Below are 25,921 nucleotides of genomic sequence, written 5' to 3' on the forward strand. Positions count from 1 at the left end.
CTGCACATAATTTAGTGTCAAAGGTCATTACACGTGTGATAATCGCGTCTCGGAAGTGAATTCACAAATCAGTTGTACAATTAATTTACAAGTCGTGAGTCGAGCAGGTAAGTGCATCGTTAGAATCTGTTTGAGTGCATCATATTTATGTGTAAAGTACAAGAAATGTTTTATTTATCATACTGACTGAGGTTGTGTAATTTTAAAGAAAGAACTGAGTTTTATTATTTCAAGCGGGTGTTGAATTCGGAAGACTTGTTCACGATGAGTAAGCTTAAAAAAAGAAAGGCTATTCCCCAATGCAATTTCCCACTACTGCTGTGCTGGGGTGAATACTAAATACTGCCATGTAATACTTAGTGTTTATAAAGTTGACTTATCTTGTACATATTTTGCTAGCAAAAGGTTGAGTCTAAATAATTTGTAGGTAGGACCTATAATATGCTAGGTGAATTCAAATTTGCCATCAAATTGCATCGTTTTATATATCAAATTAAAGCCCTTGAGTAAACTAAGCCAAAACTGAAAACCTTTTTTCATAGCACTTTCCGTAGCAAAGTTACATCTTGTCAAAGATTGACTTTCATCAAAAAGATTCAGCTAGCAAAATTCCCCAAAACGGCATTTCGGGGTGTTTCTAGATCTTAGTCTCATGGCGATAGCAGCTTTTTTTAATGGAACTGCTATCAAAATCCTCTAAAATTCCATGTGCGACTTGATTATCACCATAAAAATCATATATTTGGGTCAAGTGAAGTATAGAAAACATATTTATGTAGGTTTCCTTCACCCACCTATTCTCGAAAAAAATTCAAATTTCTATGTAAATATGCATTGTGTTGGGGCCCCGGTCTCGGCGAATTCGCTGACTAGTAAATGTGTTAACTAAGGTTTGCCTAGGTTACCTATAATTTGATTTCAAGAACTTAATTAAATCATTAAACCCTAACACCCAAAAATACCACAAAATACCACAATGAAAAATTCTGCGCATGCATGAATCCCAGGGTTTGCAATGACGCAATCACCCTGTGTTATATGCTCACAGAATTGCTGGCCAGGGCCAGGCAGCAATAACCCGTGTAGCTACCGGCCCGTGATCGTGTGGTTGGCATGCGGGGGGTACGCATGATCCTTCCCAATTTCGCGAAGAAAGGGGTTATTTTTAAACTATGTTCGCGATGTTCAAAAAATAGGGTTGTTTTTGACGACGGTGTACTCGAAATTAAAAAATAGGGTATATTTTTGTGAATCATGATAATGTTGAAATCCCAAGAAATCTTACCATTTCTCGTTCAATTTACTCCCGGAATTCACTTTTGTGAAACTTTTTGCCTTCCTATAAATATCTGCCTAATTTTTGCCTAAATATTCAGCAACACGCTCGACTCGGTTTTATTTGTGATTTGTTTACACCGATTACGTCACTGGGGACTTACCCAGTTTGGCCGCTGATTCCATGGGACTTTTTTCATCGGGCTTTATTAATGATGCGCCCGACCTCCGGAGCCTTGACAAACTGGGGACCCACAAACCGGGCCACAAACTTTCCTTCTGAAGTTGTAGTCAGCAGGGTGAAAACCGCAAATCGCTAACTATTTGGTGACCAGCAAGCTAGAGGTTTTTCTTGAAAATATCTAAAGATGGGGCTGATATAGTGGTTTGAGTGAGGGAATTCGTGGCAAATGCCCGAGTTCATAATTTTTGTCAGTCAGTTTATGTATTGGTCACATTCAAGCTTTATTTTGCAAAAAAAACACACAAAAAAACGGGAGGAAAGATTACATTGTTGATAACTGTATCATAAAAAACACATGATGCATCCGATTGGATGTATTTGTATATATTTTTCTGTTATTTTCCTCATTTATATATTAAAATGACAACGGAGTTCTCCTCAGAAAAGACAATGAATCAGAACAAGTGTTTTTGTGTGTGTTCTTGAAATGTTAAAAAAGGGGTACTTTTGTAAAAGTGTACTTGAAATGCAAAAAATAGGGGTATTTTTAAGGCTAATTTGTACCCGTTTTAGCTGTAAAATAGGGTAAAAAAATGACGAAAATGTTCTTGAAACCGCGCAAAAATAGGGGGTATTTTTGACTTAGGGAGCGATCATGCGTTACGCCTTTGAATTTTAAGTGACGACACCGGGCTTCTTTGACTTCCGATATCAAAAAGCAGGGTTCAGTGATTAACATATTAGGGTTAATCAGTCATCATCGTCATAGCCTTTAGGTACAGTAGGCCCCTACAAATTCTATTGTCTGAAATTTGCTCGAGAAGTCTAGCCAAGAATTTGCTCACCGATAGCTTCACATTCTAGGCTAGAGACCATTGTATTCAAAATCTAGAGTCGGGATTCGCTGAAACATGACACCATGTAAAGCAATTGAAGCAACTTCAGAAGTAAACACAGCACAGCCGATCACGACGGACGATTGCAGGGCATAGGAAAAATATTTCCTGTCTGGGAACTTAAACTATGTTGCTTTAAATTTGCTGTGAAATTCGCGAGCGCCTTGTCGCTCGCCCTTAACGGTTGGGGTCCAGGGGCTCAAAAGGCCTAAAAAGCTCATGGATTTTAGACATTTTAAGGGCTGGGGTATGAAACGTTTGGACAGTATTTATTTTGGGACATCAGAGCACATCAGACATATCGAATTGCATTCTGAATACGAAGAATGTCATTCTGATATCAAATAATTTTGATTTTTGAAATTCGCAATTTAATACACATTTTATGGCAAATCATTAAAATTGATATTTTTGATATTTAACAGTACTTGAAGTAAACTTTATAAATCTGATGATTTATACTTAAAGTGTATATAGGTGGGATGAAAAGCCGACGATCAATTGAAAATTTTGACCTTTCGTATTGAAGATATGGATTTTTTTCCCAAAACACCAAAAAAAATAGGTCTTTTGGGAAAAAAAGCCATATCTTCAATATGAAAGGTCAAATTTTTCAATTGACCGTCGGCTTTTCCTCCCTGCTACATACACTTTACGAATATATCATTAGATTTATATAATTTACTTCGAGGACTGTTATATATCAAAAATTTGAAAAATATCAAATTTTTATAATTTGTCATAAAATTTGTATTATATTGTGATTTTCAAAAATGAAAATTATTTGATATCAGAAAGACATGCTTCAGATTCAGAATGCAATTCGATAGGTCTGAGGTGCTCTCATGTCCTACAAAAAATACTGTCGAAACGCAATTAACGCTCATTTTAGATCCCTTAAAGCAAGAAATCACCATTCTGAGGCTCTAAATTCAGGCATGAGAGTGGGCTTTGATAAAAAAAACCTCTGAAATATTATCCATGTGGGTCGAGGAGGCAGAGCTCCTGCGGGGGTCGAACTCTCCGCAGGGGTCGAGCCCAGGCGATTTTAGCAGATTAAGCACCCCAAAAGAGGCCATTTGTGACATAAAAAATGCATATATGCAGGGCTGTCAACACGCATTGTCCGTGAGTCTCACGCATTGGGTCACTTTCTCACGGTCTCACGCCAAGGTAATATAATCTCACGCCTAGGTTGTAAATCTCACACAAAAAGCTGGAAAATGAGTAAAATCTCACGCATCGTCATGAATAATTTGTTGTTCCTACCCCCCCCTCGCTTTTCACATTCGCAAGCGTCGTGGCTCAAATAATCATGGTTCAAAATGAACATTGGAGTCGGCAAATCACGGTAGGCCTCTGTCTAACGCCAAGCAATTCCAAAAAGTTGACAGTCCTGATATATGTTAAAGTAATTCTTGGCCTGTTTCAGACGTTTTTGAAGGTTTGTGGGTGGGTAGGAAAACATCTCAAAAAACTTTAAAAAATTATAAAAAATTATTATTTTTTTTTTTCTATTTTTTTTTTCTGTGACCTCCAATTTTTTTTCTGGGAACGGCGGGGCCGCGTTACCGCGGATTTCGAGGGCCTGGACGATTGCATCAAAAATGTTGCTAAAATTACACTTCAGCCTGTCCAAAATTTGCAAATCTTGCTCAAAAGATACAGTTGACTCATCGAAATAACTTTCATCCAAATTGTAAACATTAACAGAATAAATAACCTCTGGTGCAAAAAATTGCACCGCTGTCCGACCGAAAAACCACAGCAAAGCACTCTACATGTACCATCGAATGCGCAACTATGTGCACCATCGAATGCGCAACTACATGTATCGTGTGCAAATTCGAAGCTAGAGCTCTTGAGTAATCTGTAACTGCTCCTCGGAAGATGTATCATAAGAATTCAGTCCTCAAATGATAGTCAGTCACAATCTTTTGGTCGTTATATGACTATCATTTGAAGACTGAGTTCTTATGATACATCTTCCGAGGAGCAGTTTCAGATTACTGAAGAACTCTAGCTTCGAATTTGCACACAATAGTTACGCATTCGATGGTGGAGTGCTTTGCTATGGTTTTTCGGTCGGACAGCGGTGCTATTTTTTTCACCAGAGGTTCCGCAGTCTAAACTTGAATTCAAGTTTAGATGCTTGCAGTCCGTATCCTGGAAGAGAAAAAGTTTGTACTCATGGGGTACGGTACCTGTCATTTTTGCAAAACAGCAAATCGCGCGCATGCTCAGTATGCAAATATGACAGCGATTTTTGTACACTGATCATGTGTGCAATTCACTTTTCTGCAAAAGCGATCGAGTATAAATCAGTAGATTTAGAATGACTGACGATTGTGTGTTCCCAACAAGGCTCCCGCTAGCCTTCAAAAACTCTGCGTCCGATCGGACGCACAACTGTAAAACCTGGTCGGTGATCAAAACGGGTTGATGAAATTGGTTGAACATTGCGTCCAGCAATACAAAAATGCGTCTGGACGCAAGAATTCGCGTCCAGCGGGAGCCTTGGTTCCCAACCAAGTGGGGTAGTGGGCTACCCCCCACACTTTTTAGATTCTTGAGCACCGTCCTGGCTAAAAAAAAATTGGGTCTACAATTCTTCACAAAATATTTCCGTTGACAAAACATGCTGTACACCCCGAATCATATTGGTCTAGCGACGCCCTTGCCAATGAGATTGTAAAGCTACTGGCCCAGGCAGCCTCTTAGATGACAAATACGTGAAAACTAAAACTTGTGCATCATTGACAGTACCGAAATTCAAACATTTCATGCATGTGTATATTTTATTTTTTAATAAAAAATGAAGGGAAATTACAAATCTAATGCAACCTTATTAATTGTCTTGTATCTTTTTCTTGATTTCAGATTCCTAATATTTATAGAATCACCAGATAGATAGATCTCATCATGGCAAACATTGCTCCAGTATTGGCCGTAGGCCTGGCACTGACTGCAATTATGTTGAACTTTGCAATACACAAAATCGAAGAAGGTTTGTGAGTTTTATTTTTAAGTTTTAGTAAAGTTGACAGAAAATTGTGAAGTAAATTGAGGTACTGTAGGCAAATTATTCAGGGGTCATGGAGTATCCACCATTTGTGTTGGTCTCCACTAAGGGTGTGAGTGAGTCCCGGAATTCGAGTCCCGCCGATAATCCTATTACCCGGCAGGAAATTCCCTGCCCGGTACTCAAATTTAAAAAAAAAAAAAAAAAAAATTGAATTTTGCACATTGTTTTGTAATTTTAATATGAAAATTGATACATAGTTTTCATGTCATACTCTATTAATGATATCAAAATGCATTGAATTTGAGTTTAAAAGGAAATTTTTTTTTTTTTTTTTTTTTATAATTTTTTTTGTGGCAATTTCGTGTACCCTGTTACCCGCCCGAAAAATGCGGCGGGTACCCGGGCACAAAATTACCCGAAAATCACACCCCTAGTCTCCACCCTCACCACATCTATATAAATAAAAGGAAGGTTGCCCATCTTGTGCGCGAGTGTTCTCCGAATTGCCTAGACTTTCGGCTTTGATTTAGTGGTATATTGATCGGGTACATATTGCCATTTTTCCATCGGACATTTGTTTTTGCAAAAATTGATGGTAACTAAGAGAATAACATAAAAAACTGTCGTGTTGCTATGCAAAATCGCATGCAGTGGCATTGTGGGTAATAAGGACAGTGTGTGAACCGCGTAATAATATTTCCATTAAAAAACCATACGCAGAGCAACATTGCCCTGTTTTCTGACAACTGCGAGGTGGCCAAGAAATGATTCAGGCTATCTAGATGCACAACATCGCGTACTTTAAGAATGATCTTACGAGCTTTTCGCCCCTCACGAGAGCTACGCACCCCATTTTCCGCCACTGCACCGAAGTTGGCAGTCAAGAGATTAAGGCTACGTCGCGTGAATTTTATTATTTATTCTAGGCCTATGAATCGTCGTTTAGTTTTACAGCCACATTCATACGGGAGATTGAGGAATGAGGAATATACGGGGAACGCATTGCACTTTATTTGGTTGAAAACGGTCAAGACCAAGAATTGGCCTCAAAATCAGTGAAAATATGGTTAAAACCGGGGTTTTCCCCGGGATTTTTTGTTGTCAAAACCCCAGACAAACAAGAACCTATGGTATGTCTATGGTCAAAACTCAGTGGTAGCGCTGCATCGTAACTAACTGGCAGCAGCGGGTTGGCGTTAGTATGCGTCGGCGTACTGAGCAATGTGACGCCTTGCGTCACGGGTGCATAATATGCACAGACCAACTTTCCGTGCCAGAGAAATAGAAAAGAAAAGAAAGGAAGACAAAACTGAAAAGGTAGGCCTATGGATGGGTCGGGTTGTGGATTATATACATGGTACTGGATTCGGATAAGAGATTACCCGCCAAGATGATAAAAATCGTGAGGATACGAGAGGAAAGAAGGAAGCTAAAAATGAAAGAATAAATAAATAAATAAATAAAACTAACTAACTAACTAACTAACTAACTAACTAACTAACTAACTAACTAACTAACTAACTAACTAACTAACTAACTAACTAACTAACTAACTAACTAACTAACTAACTAACTAACTAACTAACTAACTAACTAACTAACTAACCAACTAACCAACTAACCAACTAACCAACTAACCAACTAACTAACTAACTAACTAACTAACTAACTAACTAACTAACTAACTAACTAACTAACTAACTAACTAACTAACTAACTAACTAACTAACGAACTAAATCGAACGAGCGAGCTAACTCCAACTAACGAACATAAAAAAAAACCAAAATAATGAGAACATAATTAAATAGATAAAATATAAACGGGGAATCACAAGCTAAGCAGGAAATATGAAAAATGGGAACAAAATGTAGAAAAAAATCCAAAACTAAAAGGAGAAATGTAAGAAATGGTAGATTTATAAAATAATGCATGGGAACGGGGCTCAATAAATGAATAACATGGAAACGGAAATCATGAGCTAAGCAGCATGGGAACAAAGTAGACCTATGCAAAAGAAACTGAAGAGAAAGAAAGGAGCTAAATGAATAGAAAAAAAGAAGAAGACAAAAAAAAGGTAGGCCTACGGGTAGGCCTATTATACTGGTTATGATTACAGTAACTAAATGAAACGGGAGCAAACTAAAGAGGGAAAGAAAGAAACTAATCAGGAAAATTAAGGAAAAAAAGAAGTTAAAATTAGAAACTAATCACGAAAAATAAGAAAAATAAATAACAACTGAAGGAAACGGGAAATCACAAGCTAAGCAGCTGATAAAAATGAAGCTGTAAAGGGAAACGTATAAGAAAGGATAGATTTAGAAAACAATGGGAATGGGATTAGGCCTAGATAGATAAATAACATGGAAACGGAAAATCACAAGCTAAATAGCATTTTGTTTTAATGGAAACAAACTAGGCCCATGCAGAATAAACTGAAATTTACCTTTTAATGATTCTACCTTTTCAGTAATTCCTCCTGTTTTAGTGATCGCTCCCATTACTCATCTAGCGGGGACCCGCGCGAAGCGCGGGTATCCCGCTAGTTATAAATACTTCCAGGGATATAATAGTGACATGGCTTTATAAAAGGATTTTTTGTTTGTTTTTGGTTTTCATCCTAGTGGTTTCTCAGTAAATAAAGTAGCTGCAGGGCTCTGAGATGATACACTGGTAGCACTTGAGCATTATAGCTAGAGTACATGAGCCCTATAGGTAAAATTCTAAAATTCTAAATATGCACATAAGCTGCATTTATGTGCAACTATCAGGCCCTCTAGTACCATACTGAATTGCTAGAGCTTTAAAATCGGAAGTTATACTATGCAGACGTTGTCAGTGTCAGTGACTGATCTGTGTGTGTTCCTTTAAAGCAGGAGTGGCCAATAGTGGGCTTAAAGATACTTGCAATTTTGCAAATACTTTAAAGATACTTGCAAGTAGTCAGTATTTTCCCCAAATGACTTATTGCATTCATGTCTATACTGCTCATTCATGCTATGTTAATTATGATTCTTTACTTTGTCATATTTTTGCAGGTCATGTAGGAGTCTATTACAGGGTAAGTGCAACTCAATTTTTTCACACAAGAACTTCAATATCATCAATACATGCAATGCTTTATATTTTATGTTTGCAATTTGGAGGGTGTATTCTTTTCTTATTCTTTTTCATAGAAAGTATTTTGAAAATCTAGAGAAAAAACTAAGATAAGAAAAAAGTAGCATATCATTTTTAATAATCAATGAGGAAGGGTGGTTTCTGTAACTGTTGCTTGAATCTTTTAATAAATATTTAATTATACTCCCTGTAAATAAATCCACACCCCCTTGCTGCACATCAAATTAAGGACAATAATTGAGATCTGCTTCCACAAAATCTGGCATAAAGATAATGGCGAAAAATCCCATGATAAAAATATTCCAACTTTGTCCTGGTTCAATAATATTTTTTGTGTGATGTGGTGCTCTCTCATTATCCTCTGAAAGTTAATAAACAATATCGATTATATTTAGTGAATTTAAGGTAGTACTACACTACACCCCCTGATAAATTTTGTGATTAATTTTGCATGTTTCTCAAAAAATAACTACACACTGGTAACAAAGTTATGCATATTATAGGGGCAAGAAATCCAATTACTTCACTGATACTTCACTGATTCAAGACAAGTGGTTCATTATAAGAAATGAGGTATCTTTTCTTATCATGAATAACATACTGCTTGTCTTGAGTCACTGACATTCTGGTGTAGTAACTTGATTCCTTGCCCATATAATATATTTTGTTACCAGTGTGTTATTATTTTTTGAGAAAATGCAAGGGATGTAGTACCACCTTAAAGCTAACTTTGGCTACTGCAGACCATACACGGTCAAAATATTGATCAATATTGGGGACCCTAGATGCAGGAGTGGATACAAAATCTACTCTTGTGCGTGTTCAATGGTAGATTTTGTATCCACTCTTGTATCTAGGGTCTTTGATATTGATCAATAAGATTGAATGTGTATGGGCCACATTAGAATGTCTTCTAACATTCTTACATGGATATGAAAAAGCAGTGGTGGAAGTGATATGTGCTCTAGTGCATAAAGCAGGACACAGGGAAGTAGGGCTCTTGTTCTTTGGTGATATATACTTGTTTTTATCCTTTGTAGGGTGGTGCTTTGCTGACATCTACAGCAGGTCCTGGATACCATGTGATGATACCATTTATCACAACATTTAGATCAGTACAGGTACGTTGCATTAGTGAATAATATTTATCTGACTTAGAATGAGAATAAATGATCAGTGGTTGACAATATATTGCCAATAAATGACAATATTTTATCATAGTGGGTACCGGCTGCACCGCCATCCACTACTCAAACTATTGGACCTGCCTATCACACGGTAGAGGATAGTAAATAAAAAACTTATCGTTTATTATTTAAATGCAAATGAGGAATTTTGTGATCTATGAAATTATGAAATGAAGGAATTTAATTTTGAGCTTAAAAGCATTGTAGAAGCTCTATCAAAATTTAAGTAGATGACTTTTTCAAAAACGTTTTTAAAAGATTTTTTTTTCAATCATTTTTCACCTATCTATTTTGCAGACAACCTTGCAGACAGATGAAGTAAAAAATGTGCCTTGTGGAACCAGGTATGTACTTTATCCTACAAATGTTATTATCATACAGACCTTTTCCCTACTTCCCAACATGCAACTATTCCAGGGGTTCTTCTGCCATATTCCGCCTTTTGAGTGTCGTAAAACACATCTCCCGGGGTGTATAGAGGTCTGTTCATAACATTATGGAATACGGACAGACAAGTAATTTGGCACATCAGTCATCAAGATCGAGCATTTTTAATTTTTACCCCTGTATGACCTTTTGTGACCTCTAGCGGTCACCAGGGGTCAAATCGAAAATGGCTCCACATCTTAAAATCAACATTGGACCTTGTACCAAATGTGTGGAAATCTCATGCTTGTACTAGGAAGTGCGCATTACTTAAGCTTAGTAGCTGTACCATGCTACATGTCTCCCCTAAGGTTAGGATGGCCATTTTCTGTCTTTCTTTCTCTGCACATGTTAGCATACCTCCACCTTGCTTGGATGGGATTTTCCTAATTTTTCACGTCTCACAGGAAAGTGATATTATTATTACTTTGTTTGTTTTTCAGTGGTGGTGTTATGATCTATTTTGATAGGATTGAAGTTGTAAATATCTTAAGTTATCCACAAGGTAAGAAAACCATTGATTTCATAAACAAAAAAGTGCACCTTAGGTCTACCTAATAGTAGGGTTGCAGAACCTCAACTTTATAGCCCCCATATACCATATTTACTCTACTAAATGCTCCCCCCCCCCCCATCTTTTTTCAATGAAAAATTGAAAGATATCCAGTAATTTCCATGTAATTGCAATTATAGCTTGTTAACATCCATGCATCATAAGTAAGTTTAAATCTGGCCTGTCATTATCATAAAATTGCATGGACAAACTATTCTAACTTACATTTCCATCCAATTCATCACCAGATTATAGTAGAATGTTCATATATTTACTAAATAAATCACATTCTTGCATAAAAATGCATTTTCAAATGCCATTTAAAATCCACATTACCCCTGTGGACGATTTTGGAAGTATCTTCCACAAGGGTAATTTCAAATGGAATGGACTCAGTAGCAGAGTCTTAGCCAGAAATCGGAAACCACCCGTCCAAGCAGATAGCAAAATTTGACCCTCAAATATAAAGCAACTTGTCTATACCCATGGAAGGGTCACTAGGGTCAAATATGTCCTGATTTGGCCTTTACATGTCCCTCTGAATTAGTCTCAAGTTCATACAACCTTAAAATCATCTGTTTTAGAGCTATCGCATCTGTAAAATCCATTAAATCCACCCGTCTAAAATTAGATTAGGCCGTCTTAAAGACAGATGGACGCATGGCTGGCTAAGACCTTGCTCAGTAGGCAGCTCCATTTAAAAATTTCATGCCTCCGAATATTCTACAACTCATTTGTTTTTACATTATGATTACTTTTGCCGATTTGCCTTGCATGTATTATTTTGTATGCCATTTTGTATTTTCAACAGTTTATGCAACTGTAAAGAATTACACAGCTGATTACGACAAGACACTTATATTCAACAAAGTCCACCATGAACTCAATCAGTTTTGCAGCTCACACAATCTCCAAGAAGTTTATATTGAACTATTTGGTAAGTTTACAAAATGTTTGTGTTCTTGAGTTTAAAAAATAATTAAAGGAACTAAGTAAACCTTAATAATCAACATGGTTCCAGAAATTGCAAAAGTGAAGGGTCAAATAAAGTTGCCAGATTGCTCAACTCTGAGGACTGTATGGTAGCAGGGATAACCAATACTATGTATGCCTGTCTAACTTTGAATCCTGGATACAGTCGCGAAGAAAGATGGCATACACCAGGGATCGTAGATTTTTATGGTTTCCCATAGCCTCCTATGATTCAGTTACTTGCACATTGATAAATATTTTATATGTGATACCACACGGTAGACTGTAAAATCGCACCAGCTAAATTTGCACGCTACAGAGCCTGAAAAAAAGATCCCGCGAACCACAAATTGACACACGTATGGGCGCTGCCATGGGGTGCTAATGGGTGCTGGGGTGCTAATGAACGCTGGGGTGCTAATGAACGCGTCGCTAGCACAAGCGTCCAACGCGATCAATAACGCAGTATAGAGCGCCTACAAGTGCGCCTCTGCGCCGGTAGTTCCAGGATACGCGATTACAGGGTCAATGGCCGCTTCCACGCAGTAACACACTTCTGAACTGAGTGTCAGGACCCTGGTGACACGATCTGGTCCATGGAGGCCAAAGACACCAAATTTGAAATTGAGATAAAGGCAAAAATATGTAGTTAAAAAACAATAAAATACCTAAGAAAATAGACATCACAAAACTTCATAACTTTAGACCCAAGTATTGTAGACCTTTGGTGTTTGCAGTATATAATAGCCAATGTTTGTATAAGGGGCCGTCCATAATTTTCGCCATTTTCACTTACGTTACAAAAGCGTGCGTAAGAGGGAGGGAGGGGTATAAATCCTGGGCATGTGTAATGTAAGAAAAATGGCGATTTGTTTGAGCAATAAAAAAATGAAAGTGAAAAATTATGGTGTTTTCTGATATTTTATTCATAACTTAACCTAAAATTGTTCAATTCGTTTAAATAACAATTTCTATAACATGACATGCAAACAATGATTTTCCCTTTAATTTTTAGTCTAATATGTATAGTGGTCCTATTTTACATTGTGCTTAATTTATTTCATTACAAAAGTATTTTCTATCTGCGCTAGGATCAATGGCAGCAAAGGCTCAAGTGTGGATTGTCAGTGTTGCGACAAAAGACATGAAACCCATTGCAAGAACATACGCCAGACATGCCGAAGGATGTCCCCTGGTTCCTATATGATGTGATCCCGGGGTTCTTGAAAAGAGAGTATTGGGATGTTCAGCAGATTTTGGGGTGCATTAGTCATTTAGTTTAGATTCGGGCTGCATTTTAAACTATATTTTAATTAATTGTTTGATCTCGTATTCAGGAAAATATGGTTTAAAAAGGATGTTTTTCAGCATTTCTCAACGCATCTGCAAAAACATTAATCCAGAACCAACTGTCCTGGAACACTAACCCTAATCGAACCTTTAACCAAAACTCTAACCCCTACCTCAACCCAACATCTCAATTTTGCTATAAGTAGTAGGTCTACTCATGGAAATCCTTCGCCATTTTATTTGTACGTAACTTTCGGGGAGGAGGGGGTAAAAAGTTACGTGCGCTTTGTACGTAAGTGAAAATGGCGAAAATTATGAACGGCCCCTAAGGTAATAATTATAGTAACTCAATTTTCAAAAATGCCTCCTTAGGCCGCCATGGACCAGTTTGTGTCACATAAGAAAATGCAGTATGACAAGTGAAAATGACTAAAACTACAATATAGTCAAGAAATCAGCCTATTGATAATGAATATAAATTGGGCTTTTGCATATTTTGACAAATGTGACTAATTCCCTCTCCCATCGAAATTCAACAGCTGTCAGTAATGTGTCATATGATATAATGAGTTTTGGTACTGTAAATATATAGTTTTGTGCCAAGTTTATATCTGAATATCAATGAATATTAATTAAGCTGAATGCTCATTTTGTATATTTCATCTTTTTACGTTTTCTATTTTCCAGATCAAATTGATGAAAATTTGAAGAAAGCTTTGCAGGAAGATCTGATTCAGATGTGTCCCGGGCTAATCATCCAGGCAGTGCGTGTTACCAAACCCAAAATTCCTGAGAGTATACGCAAAAATTATGAACTCATGTAGGTTATGTTATCAATTATTACTTTTATAATTGCTTAGAGATCCAAGAGCTCAATTTTGATTGGTTACCCAGATGATTATATCATCTGATTAACCAATCAGTGGTATTGTAAGAAAGGAAGTAGTGCTCACATCATCTTCAGTACAGAAATGACAGATTCATGTAAAATGTCTTAATTTGTCTTAAATACACAGCTTTGGCTTCACCACTAACAGGCTATGTTAGCACATATATGATTCTAACAAAGGTGCCAAAATCTGAATTTTGATGACTTATACATTCCTCCGGATGAGCAGATCACTGAATGGACCTTTAAATAAAATGTTAAATCACATATGAAATTCCATTTCATTTTTTCCTTTAGGGAGAATGAAAAAACCAAATTGCTAATCGCAGTACAGCATCAACATGTGGTAGAGAAAGAAGCCGAGACCGAGAGACGGAAAGCTGTGATTGAGGCGGAGAAAATCGCCCAGGTTGCGGGCATCACATACGACCAGAAGATTATGGAGAAAGAGAGCATGAAGAAAATATCAGAAATAGAAGGTAAGAAGTTGAGAATATGTTTTATAACTGGCTAAATAATAGGGTGAAAACATGGTGAATATTTGTGACATGATCAAGGGGAATGAGTCACATGTTGACCCTGGTCAAAAATGAGTTTTACTAATGTTTCTAAAGAGGACATTAAGAGCTTCCAGAAACTGAAAACCCCATGTTGATACGACTTTTCTTTGCGAAGTTACGTCATTTTTTCAATCGCCGAAAACAATATAAAACAAAAGAATTTTAACACTTTCTTTACCAATATCTCAAAATCAATATTAGCGACATCCGACTCATTTCCCTTGATCGTGTCACATTTATTCAGTGGCATAGGCAGGTTTTCAAATAGGGAGGGAGAGGGGCACTGGTGTCGATTCCCACGACTGCTCAAAAATTTTGTAATTGGTAACCCCATAATTTTTTATTTTTCAACTGGGAGCATTTCCCCGACTAACTGACAAAAGTGGGGCCATGGCCCTGCCCCCCCTTTGCATTACACTGCATTTGATAATTCTTTACTTTCTACAATAGCTAATCTCATCAGTGTAACCTTGATTCAAGACAAAACAGACTGGCACAGAAGAGCTGCAATTGGTCAGGGCTACAAAATCCACAGTGCCCCCCCCCCCCAAAAAAAATTAAGAAGTGCAGAAAGACCTTACCATTTCTCCATGGCTCCCTCTGTGTGTATGGAAATATTTTGAAAGTCAGAGAGGTTTCTCGTTTAGGCAGCTGTGCACTCTCAGACATGCATTTGGTAAAAGTCCCATAACTTTGTTGTAATTATTCATGCAAGACACAAGTATATAATTGCCACCATCTTTGTGTAGTTATGAAGGTAAAACTTGTGGATAGCTATAAAGCAAAGCGCAGTGATTTATAGTGCGATACGCACAGGCACAACGCCTAGACGTTGATCGTACTAGGCACCGCCAGGGTTCAAACCTCTCGCACCATAGTCGAACGCCTTACGATTTAGCTAACTTGACCGCTATGTTTTGCTAGGTATGCATCTGAACTATCGCTGCTTGTGTGCCCCATTCCAATTCAATAATGCAGCCCCAAAATGATTGACTTTTAGACGTACACGGTCCATTCCATTTGAAATCCATACACTCCCTATGGAATACATGCCCTACCTTAATCTCCTGCACAGGGGGTGTAGATTTCAAATGGAGTCACTCATTCAGGTAATTCTATTTGAAATTCACACTCCCTGTGTGGAAGATTAAGATCATGTCCTCCATATGTATATGGATAGACATATGGATTAACTTCAATTTCTAATCTGCATTTTTGAATTTTTGCTTCAATTTTCTTAACTTTAGATCAAACACATCTATTAAAAGTGAAGTCCGCAGCTGATGCAGAGTTTTATAAAGCAGAAAAGGAAGCTGAATCCAATAAGGTAAGTTTTACTTATGTAACTCATTACCCCAATTGTACCATTTATTATATACTTCATTAATATATTCTTGTTCATTGATTGGTTAAAAGTGGATCACATGACCAAAAATAGTTCTACCATCAGTACTCCTATCCGTAAATAGTACCTCTAAGCCGTAAATAGTATCAATGTCCCGGATGAGCCGTAAATAGTACCTCCAAGCCGTAAATAGTACTTTTGACCAGTCCGTCCAAGGCGTGCGAGCATTCGATACGGCGAACAGTTCACGCACGTGAAACTGCCATAGCGTGATTTCGCGCTGCTGTAATTGGTTAGCCAAATTTTTGCCTATTCAATTTTTTTGAAGGGCAAAATATAGGTTGTGCTTAAATTGGTCGTGCTGTTCACTCAGGATAAAAGCTGGAGTGTCCAAACGTCAAATAATTTTCTTTTAACCAATCAATGAACAAAGAATATATTAATGAAGTATATAAAACAAATATATACTGCCTTTATTCGAAGTTCTGGTTAAAACTATGGTCCCTCGTTGAGATCAATTAATACTATTTTCCTTTGGGACTGCGCCCTCATAAAAATAGTACTATTGATCTCACCTCGGGCCCATAGTTTAAACCAGAACCTCTCATGGCAGTATATATTTGTATACTATTTACGGCCCCTGGCTTTATGACAAGGTACTGAAGCACGCATAGTATTAACATCTTGCACAGTTTTTCCATCAGCTACTATTCATCATGTCTTTCTCTTGTACTTAAAAACAGGCACGGTTAACCCCTGCATATTTGGAGATGTTAAAACTGGACGCAATTGGTAGAAATACTAAGATCTATTATGGCAGCGATATACCCTCCATGTTCCTTGACAATGGCGCAAATGTAGCTGCAGCGAGTAAAAAGGTAAGGATGGTGATAAAAAACCTTTGATCAGAAGTGGCTCTGAGTTTAACTTATAAAGGCTAAAAAAAGTTATGTCTCAAAGCCCTCACGCTTGTTCGTTTTTCTTAGCGCGTCCATGTCAGCTGAAACGGCAAATTAATTTCCTTTCCTTTCCTTTTTTTTTTTTATAGTTATTTGCCGTAAAATCATGAAATTCTGAGTCAAATTTGAAAGAAAAGTTACTTGATTCAATACTCGCATTGTTAAGGTATAAAACAATTGATATTTGTACTTCAGTTGTGTAAATCAACCACAATTGTATGCGGTGTACTTTTGAACACTTGAAAATGACATCTTAATTCAAAATTTAGTTTAAAAATAAAATAAAAATCTTAAAAAAACCTCATTCCGCATTCGTTTTTGAAACTGCCATGGGCTTTTCTTTTTGCACCTAAGAGTAATAAAAAAAAAACTAATATTAATATACCCTGGTAGCCTGTGTCTTGAAGAGGGGATGGCAGCCCTTTCAGTGGCATACAGATAAAATTATCTGGGGGAAGGAATAGGGGAAGGAGAGAAAAGGAAAATAATAAAAATAAAATAAAAAGACAGCCGAATCCATATTCTTTAGGTAAATTCATGTTTCGCATGAATTATTTTTGAATTAGCAAACAAGGGATCAGGGCTTTACCTACAGAGGGCAGCATATCAATTTTTTGTCAGTATAATATGATAAACAAAAGAGGGCGGCATACAGGGTTAGCTAATGGTGCAGCGCTGTACGGGCGACGATTATCACCATTACAATATCGATATGCTGCCCTCTTGAGCTAAAGTGCTTGATCCTTTGTTTGCCAATTCAAAAATAATTCATGCATAACAAATTAACCAAAAGCCAAATATGAATACTGTTGTCTGCCAAACTCATGACGATATACAGTAAGCCAAAAAATTAAGGTACCAGTTGTGTTAACCCCTGTATATCCTAAATTAAGACAAATATGTCAAAATTAAAACAAGCAGCTAATACCTGAACTCTTTAGCTCTGATTCAAGACCTTATTTGTTGAAATTGGTTGCAAATTAAAGAAACGGTGATCTAAAACCTACTGAAGAGACTAAATCAAAAGTTGCACTTTTGTGTTCTAATCAATGAAAGCATGATGCTAGTTTTAACGTGCTAATCGATGGAAGCACAGCGCTAGTTCCCATGTTTGCGAACGCCTTGTGTACAAATCAACTGCGCATGCAATGGAGGAAACTGCAACTTTTAAATGGGCACCTTCCTTGGGGTTTTGGATCGTCGTGTCTTTGTTTCTTGAACATTTTCAACGAATGAGGTCTTAAATTCGAGCTAAAAAGATGCAGCTATTGGCTGCTGGTTCCAATTATGGCATATCTGTCTTTGTTTATGATATACAGGGGGTAAACATAACTGGTACCTTAATTTCTTGGCTTACTGAATATGCATGTTTTATCTGCATGCTTTAAAATTGGTATCCACCTGCAAGCAAACAATATCATTAATCATATAAATATGTGTTATTTTGCAGACATCCACAGGCAAGGACAACAAATGAGTAGAGAGGGCGAAATTCAACGACCAACAATGCCTGTATTCTCAAACATTGTGAGGTAGCACTCATCTCACTAGCATGATTGGACCATTTTCATTATGGTAGATGATTGACACAAGTAAACAATATTTGAAAGTGCAGGTATTATATTTTTATCAACAGCGAATCTCAGTGGCATGGACAGGAATGGTATTTGGGGCTCAATCAAAGGTGGCAGGTTGTCTGTAAACTCAGACAGTAGCCAGGATTTATTTAGGGGGAGCTAATAAGTGAAAAGTGGACCTCTTGTGAATTTTTCCTTCAAAAAGTGCTAATTTTACAGGGGTGTGAAATCTCCTCTTTTAAGCTGAATTCCTCTTTTTTGGAAATTTCTTTGAGGCAAAATTTTAGCTTTTTCTTTCATTTTCAGCCCATTTTGAGCATATTTCAGTGCTTTTCCTCTTTTTTGAACAAAGTTCCTCTTTTTTCAATAGAAGTCACTCACACCCCTGATTTTAACATTTTCCTTGAAAAAGGGGGACTTTTTGTGAATTTTACCTTCTGCAGAAAAAGGTGGACATTTTTCCGGATTGGCATTTTGGGGGAGGTGTGTCACATCCCCTGCACACCCCCCCCCCCCCTGGCTACAGCACATTTTGGGAGATTGACAGCCTTTCAGTGTGGCGGGGCTCCCCCAGTATTTTGCCATCCTGGGTATGCCCCTGAATCTGATGGACTGTTCCAGTTGAAATACATACACCCCCTATATGGAAGACATGGCCTTAATCTAATACACAGGGGGTGTAGATTTCAAATGGAGTCACCCATTCAGGTAACCACATTTGAAATCTACACACCCTGTGTGGGAGATTAAGGTCATGTCTTCCATAGGGGGTGTATGGATTTTAACTGGAATGGCCCAATGTATCAGTACTCAGCATGGAATAAATCCAGCTCAGTTGTATGATTTATGGATAGATTAGAATGTAATTCAGAATTAACCCCATGTGCACTACCCCCCGAATTATCAGCCTCTATGTAAGAACCATGTTGATTGGTTACAAAGAGAGCTATATCATGGTTTGAGCCAATCAGAGATATGATATGAATAGTCAGTAGGGCTGAAGGGGATTAAGCTTAAAATTGCTAAGAGACCTAAGAGCTGTATTTTGATTGGTTACTCAGTTGCTTATGTCATGAAATTAACCAATTAGAGGTACTGTAAGATAAGAAAGCCGGTAGTGCCCATGGGGTTAAGAGTCATAGTTTATGAAACTTTGCTCTCAACGAAATGACATTTACAAGACTACAACCAGACATTCAACATGATTGTGCTTGTTAGGTTGTTTTTTCTTTTTGGATAATTATTAATGTTTTTCAAAGGTTTCATAAACTGCATTATGTAATACATGTAATGGGCTATTCCAATTTAAACCCATGTACCCCCTGTGGAAGACATGACCTTAATCTTCCATAAAAGGAGTATGAATTTCAAAGGTATTTACCTGGATGTGTGATTCCATTTGAATTCAACACTCCCTGTGTGGAAGATTAAGATCATGTTCTCTATAGGGGGTGTATGGATTTCAACTGGAATAGCCATACAAGAGGATACATTGGTGACAGCTTTGATGAAAGAAGGTTATTCCAAAAATGACCAAAATCATGGTCACATAATTATCTTTTGTTATCTTCAGTCCAACATAGACTGGTTTTATGAAAAGAATAATAATTATTGCCCCATTTATAATCTACCAGAAAAATCATAGCTATCATTTATGAATTGCGAATGATAGGTGATCACTGGTAATCTCAATTTGTGACACAATCTGGTCCATGGGGGCCAAAGGAGGCATTTTTGAAAATTGAGTTACTGTAATTATTACATTATACATACAATAGGCTATCATTTACTGAAAATACTAAAGGTCTAGCATACTTGGTTCTAAAGATATGAAGTTTTTTGATGCCTATTTCCTTCTGTATTTTATTGGGTTTTTGACTCCATATTTTTACCTTTATCTCAGTTTCAAATTTGCCACCTTTGGCCCCCCATGGACCAGATCGTGTCACATTTGATGAATTATGAAGTGTTTCGGTCAGGCAAATCACTAACTGGCACTTCAATATGTACTGATTGTGGTGGAAGGAGTTGTATCAATTTAAATAAATGGATAGATATATAATTATGTAATAAGTATAAATAAATGTATTAAAAACAAACAAACATGGCAGTATGTGGGTGGTTGTGGACATCTTGGTTGCATTCAAATTTGTGCTACTTTTTTACTACAATCTCAGGGCTGCTATACTAGCATTTTAGTAGCTTAAATGTTTTGCCTTCCCAGGTAAAAACACAGTATCTGTATACAGGTATGTCAAGAGTAGAAACTGCCTTTTGACATGGGGAGTATAATTACGGTGTAATGTTCGAAAATTTGCAAACTGAGTAGTGTGTCCAAGAAGTTATATCACTTTTTTATCACTAATTTTGCACTCCACTTTAAAAGTTGTATAGTAAGAGCAAATGGAGTGCAAGTAGCAATGCGATAAGTCCGATGGGCAACAATATGTTGAATATTAAGCATTGCATCAAAAATGGACTGTTCCAGTTGAAATCCATACACCCTATGGAAGAAATGACCTTAATCTCCCACATAGGGAGTGTGAATTTTAAATGGGGTAACCTGAATGGGTGACTCCATTTGTAATCTACACCCCTGTGTGGAAGGGTGTATGGATTTCAACAGGAATAGCCCATGTAGGTTCAATACGGTAAATGTTAAAAGTCCGGCTTTTTATTGAACGCAATCCAAAATCTTTTTAAAATTATTTTAATTTTGCAATTACAGCTTTATGCAAGGTCCCGTGGACAATGGCATATTACATTGAAGATATGTATTACAAAATAGGGGTGTATGGATTTCAAACAATTCGTTGCAGAATGTAAACATGATGGGAGTCTAACTACTTTGCTTTTTATGCTTAAATTCTACCAGAACTTCTCAATATCTTGATGTAACATTAATCTATGCAAGATTGTTTACTACTGGTGCATCATATTTATACTGTGTTCAGTGAGATAAGCTGAACCCACTTACAGAAATTATAGCGATCTATGATTTTCTATCTAATCTAATGATTTTCTATGATATGCATGAATTAAATGAAACCTAAGCTAAAATACTATTAGAAAATTTTGTCAGCAGAATATCTGTGAATTAAATGTCAAGTCAAATTCTAGTTACTTATGAAGCAGTTCAGCCCATATCATACTAGGCAATCGTAAGTAGCGTAGCATTTTTTGTGACATAACTTCCATCGCTTATTGGAAAAGCGATTCCCGATATCTGATCGATATGCCGTTTGATGGTCCTAGTGTCAAATCGCAGTCCGTGAACTTTATGGTAACTTTGTCACTACATCACCAGCCAGGACTGAACTCTGGTAGCGATTTTTCAATCGCACACCGCGACTCCTTGTATGATATGGGCATTAGTTTGAAAAACAGAATATGACATGATCAAAAGGAATCTATTATTGACTTTAAGGTATTGATAAAAACAGACCTTTGTGATACATTTTTATCCTTTTCTTATGTTTTTAAACTTGGAGAATGAATCACTCATAACTTTGTAACCAGATGTCCAATTTTAATGGGGTTTGAAACCAAATTTAGCATTTAGTGTCTATGAAGAAATATCAAATTGAAAATTTGCAACATTTAGACTCATTCCTCTTGATCGTGCCACATTTGTTTTTGTATTATCTTTTGTGTTAATCTTTGTTTAAAAATGAATGTCTTATGTGTTTGTAGATATACTCAGAGTGATGTAATCAATTGATTACTACCGATCAGGTGATATAAAGAATTTGCATCATTAACTACACTGCGTCCTTGGGCAGGAAAATCCTCCTATGTAGTTGTGGCCCTTGAACATGTTTAAAACAAAACTGCCAAGAGGTTACAAAGGAGGTTTTGCTTTAAACATGTTCAGGGGCCAATGACACACAGGAGGTTTTTCCTGCCCAACGACGATTGCTTATCAAAGAAGTTTGGCATTTGTTTGCAGATGCAGCCATGTATACTGCTTATAGTGTGTGAAGTTCCAATTGAATCACGTCATGAAATGTCTGTTATTCGCTCATGCACGGTTCCACCATATGCCTAGCTCTGGCAGCTTATATGTATGGGAATTGAACCAGTTTTATAACATTGTGTAAAGTTACATAATTCTTCTTTTCATTTCTAATATTGCCAGTTTGAGCTCGCCTTGCATATGGTGTAACCCTGCAAATGGGCAAATTCACCAAACAAGCTGCAAAGCATGGTGAGACTGGGTTCTTCTTTTGCAGTAAACAGGGCATGCATGTCACCAGCAAGTGCAGAAATTTCCTGTATTATAGACACTATGTTTTCTGTTTATTCAGATCAAAATGCTTTCAAGATCAAATTGTAAAATTTGATATATTTTGGAGGGAAATGGGCAACAATTGTGATATAATAGAATGTTAAACTGGTTATGGCTTTCACAAATTGGGCTATTCTATGACCTTTGACCTGAATCTCCCACACAGGAAGTGTGAAATTCAAATGGGTTTACCTGAACGAGTGACTTAATTTGAAATCTACACTCTCTTTGTGGGAGATTTAAGGTCATGTATTCCATAAGAGAGGAATGGATTTTAAACAGAATAGCCCATTGTACCATTTAGAGTAACAAAAAAAAAAGACAATTCAGTGGTTTTTTTTATTTGAGATAAAATGAGCTGATTTTTTCAAGGTCGTTTTGCAATATATATAAATGAAAGTGTAACATTGAATTACCTTTTTTTTGCCACCTGATTTCTTCTGTGAATGCTTTTGTAGCAGTGCAATGAATTGTACAAAGTACATGCAGTTTTGTATGTGCAAAAACAAAAATGTGATAAAAAATCCATGTACATTGTACATGGATTTATTTTGTATATATTTTGGTGTATGTAATAAAATCAATGTGAATGATTATCAGTAGGTATTATAGGCAACATAAAAAAATTCATATTTTTGGTTCTTGTCAGGAAATTTTCATGAATTGATGAGGGTGGGAGATGTTTTTTTTCCTCCATTGCAAAATTGGGATTGCTAGCAGGTGTTTATAAAGCTTTCTTGGTGGAATACCTCCCAATGCAGGCGAGAACGAGAACCAAAATAAAAAGAAAAAAATTTATGGCTATATGAACAGGCATCCGTAATTGGATCTAGGATAAAATCGCAATTGGGTTAAATTGGGCAGGGAAGCTTGCAATGGTTAAGTGTCATGCTTTCTTGGCACATAATACTATAGCTATTAATTGTTTATCTTTGATTACCTAGGTTTGTCCATAAGGGACACACATTTGGGTTCATAGAAAATCCATGGTCCAGACCCATGCAAAATCTGCTCAATTTAAATTTGAAATCAATCTTTCAAGGATTACAATTCAATTTAAAGATGTAAAGTTGAATTTGAAAGCTTAATAACTATCAATCTCAATCTAAGAGTTGGATGTTTTCTAATCGGTTCTTTTAAAAGATTTATTTTAAATCCTCAATTTAAAAAAATGTTTTTGAACTGTGAACCTTGGATTTTGTCCTAGTTGCCTATTAGGCTAATGAAAGTTGATTCAAAGTTACCTGTTACCTGTCCACTGCAATCTTTTCTCAATCTGATGCAAAATGTCTGTAAAGATGTTAGCATTAACTTAATTAATGAAATACAGTCAAATAATGAATAATGGAAAGAGTCACCTCATCATTAGACAAAATATATGACGCAAAACTTCATATCAACTTTCATTAGCCTTAGCTAATAGTGACCACACTACTATCTCTCACCACAATGTTTGGTGTATGTGTACCACTTTCAATATTTGTTATTATGTATTTGTTATCATTTCAGTTGGGAAAACCGTACTACAAAAAACACATTTTTGTACCAAATTTAAGGTAGTATACGGTGTGTGACAGTGTAAGACTAAGAGGTGCTGTAATTGGTTCAAATTTGTACCACTTAGCTTTGCACCTTTTAGTTGATCTTAACCCTGGAAGAATCTGGTCTACTGTGAGCTGTGTGTTTGCATTGTGCAAGGAATGCCAGACTGGTGTAGTATAGAGTTACAAAGGAAGTGTGCATTTACAAATCATGTATTCTTGATACAAATTACACTAGACTCTTTGATGTCATAAATGTATGCATACTTTTATTCTCTATTCAAAGTGGCATTTCCGCAGCAAATAAGTTCATCCAACTCAAAATCCTATTACATTCCTTTTTTACAATGTAGCCAAGTCTTGTTTTTTTAATTGTTAAGTAAGTCTTGAATATGTCTTAACATGTTATTTGATAATCAAATAAATCAAAAACTTTTTTGTCACACCAATATTGTTTGTTGCCAACTCAAGTTCTTGTGTTGTGATCCAATATATTCTAGTATTGTCCCTGGACACTAGACAGCTCCCCCCTAAAAATCATATGCCTGTGCATCTATTCAAAATCACTTATAAATGTGACACAATTTTGAATAAATGATCCACGGGCGTATGATAAGTAAATTCGGAATCGTAAACTGTCTAATAGAAGAAATATCAAGTAATAATTGTCCAGTGCATCTTTTAGCATGAAAATCACCTTTTTTGGCCCAAAATAGAGTAAAATTGCAAAATTGTTTGTGCTTTGCACGCACTGAACCAAAAAATTGAAAAATACACCTTCATTTAGGGCTAAAATAGTTTGAAATTGAAATGTGACACACACGTTGCATGCAAAAAATTCTCAGTAAAATCCGAACAAAATAGGCTCATCTCCCATTCCCCGTTAAATGGTCAGGCTTCCGCCGCCACTGCTCCTGTTGATGTCCCAGTAATTAGTGGCCACTGACACAATCAACTTTGGGAAACATGGAGTTTAACTGAAGTTGCCATTTTTCATATTTTGTTCAATCTTGAATTAGGGAACAAACAAAAAGATAAATGTAGCTCTTTATATGCACCCAAAGCTGTCCCCTCCATTCCCATCCATAGGAGTCACCCATTCAGGTAACTCCATTTGAAATTCACACTCCCTGTGTGGAAGATTAAGGCCGTGTCTTCCATAAGGGGTGTATGGGTTTCAACTGGAATAGCCCATAGTGTCACCAAAAGTGGATCAAAATAACATCAATATTTTGATTGTATAAGAAAAATATCAACAATTATATTGCTAAATGAAAAAGAAAAGAAACTCATTGTGTGTGATGAATGATACAAGTTTTGCTTAAGTTGATAGTCACAAATACTAGTAATCATATGTCCTTTGTGGTTAACTCTCTTCTAGTTCATTCTGCGCAGGTTTCTCTTCAGCCTCCAGCATGTTCATGCCAGGTGGCATCATCAGCATGCCAATGACCGTCTTCAAGACGTCCACGTTGAAGTTGACCACTTCACCATCCTCCGTCAGCTTCTCGTACAGCTGCGCATCTTTGGTGTACCAGCACACATTGCGCAGTTGGTTGGTTTCCGAGACTCTTGAATGAAGCGCGATGGTGTTCAGTTGATAGCAGAAAAAGGAGAAATTCTGGCCATCGGTTACTATGGTGTTGCAGGTCATAGGTCGGGTCAAATCATCATCCCAGTAGTGTTCTGTGTGAAGTATAAGAAGGCAGTGAGGAAATCATTAGAAATTGGTTTACATTAGCTTCCATTCTTAAAAACAGCAGTGTACCTACCAGTGGCCAACTGCATAAAGCACTTTTAAACCCATTGTAACTTGATAGTTGATTCTTTTTTTAA

At 36.8% G+C, this 25,921-nt stretch overlaps 2 protein-coding genes across 2 annotated transcripts in view; one reads left to right on the forward strand and one right to left on the reverse strand.

Annotated features, from left to right (window-relative positions):
- LOC140159086 (erlin-2-like) lies at positions 1-24,534 on the forward strand. Its single transcript, XM_072182429.1, has 12 exons — positions 1-107; positions 5,236-5,362; positions 8,417-8,439; positions 9,539-9,619; positions 9,983-10,029; positions 10,555-10,616; positions 11,476-11,601; positions 13,614-13,746; positions 14,113-14,294; positions 15,623-15,702; positions 16,464-16,598; positions 18,130-24,534. The coding sequence occupies exons 2-12, from the start codon at positions 5,278-5,280 to the stop codon at positions 18,154-18,156; spliced, it is 981 nt and encodes a 326-aa protein (XP_072038530.1). The 5' UTR covers positions 1-107; positions 5,236-5,277; the 3' UTR covers positions 18,157-24,534.
- LOC140159085 (large ribosomal subunit protein mL65-like) overlaps positions 24,491-25,921 on the reverse strand; it is a 3,771-nt gene continuing 2,340 nt past the window's right edge. The window contains exon 4 of the mRNA XM_072182428.1: positions 24,491-25,771. Coding sequence (XP_072038529.1) covers positions 25,452-25,771 — 320 coding nt within the window. The 3' untranslated portion in view covers positions 24,491-25,451. The remainder of the gene's footprint in view (positions 25,772-25,921) is intronic.

This window comes from Amphiura filiformis, chromosome 8, assembly GCF_039555335.1.
Source record: "Amphiura filiformis chromosome 8, Afil_fr2py, whole genome shotgun sequence".
Taxonomy (NCBI): domain Eukaryota; kingdom Metazoa; phylum Echinodermata; class Ophiuroidea; order Amphilepidida; family Amphiuridae; genus Amphiura; species Amphiura filiformis.

Excerpts from the sequence above, each read along its gene's own strand:
- LOC140159086 (XM_072182429.1), top strand. The coding sequence starts at position 5,278 with ATGGCAAACATTGCTCCAGTATTGGCCGTAGGCCTGGCACTGACTGCA. Across the intron at positions 5,363-8,416 it reads AATACACAAAATCGAAGAAG|GTCATGTAGGAGTCTATTAC; the intron begins GTTTGTGAGTTT and ends ATATTTTTGCAG. Across the intron at positions 11,602-13,613 it reads AGTTTATATTGAACTATTTG|ATCAAATTGATGAAAATTTG; the intron begins GTAAGTTTACAA and ends TCTATTTTCCAG.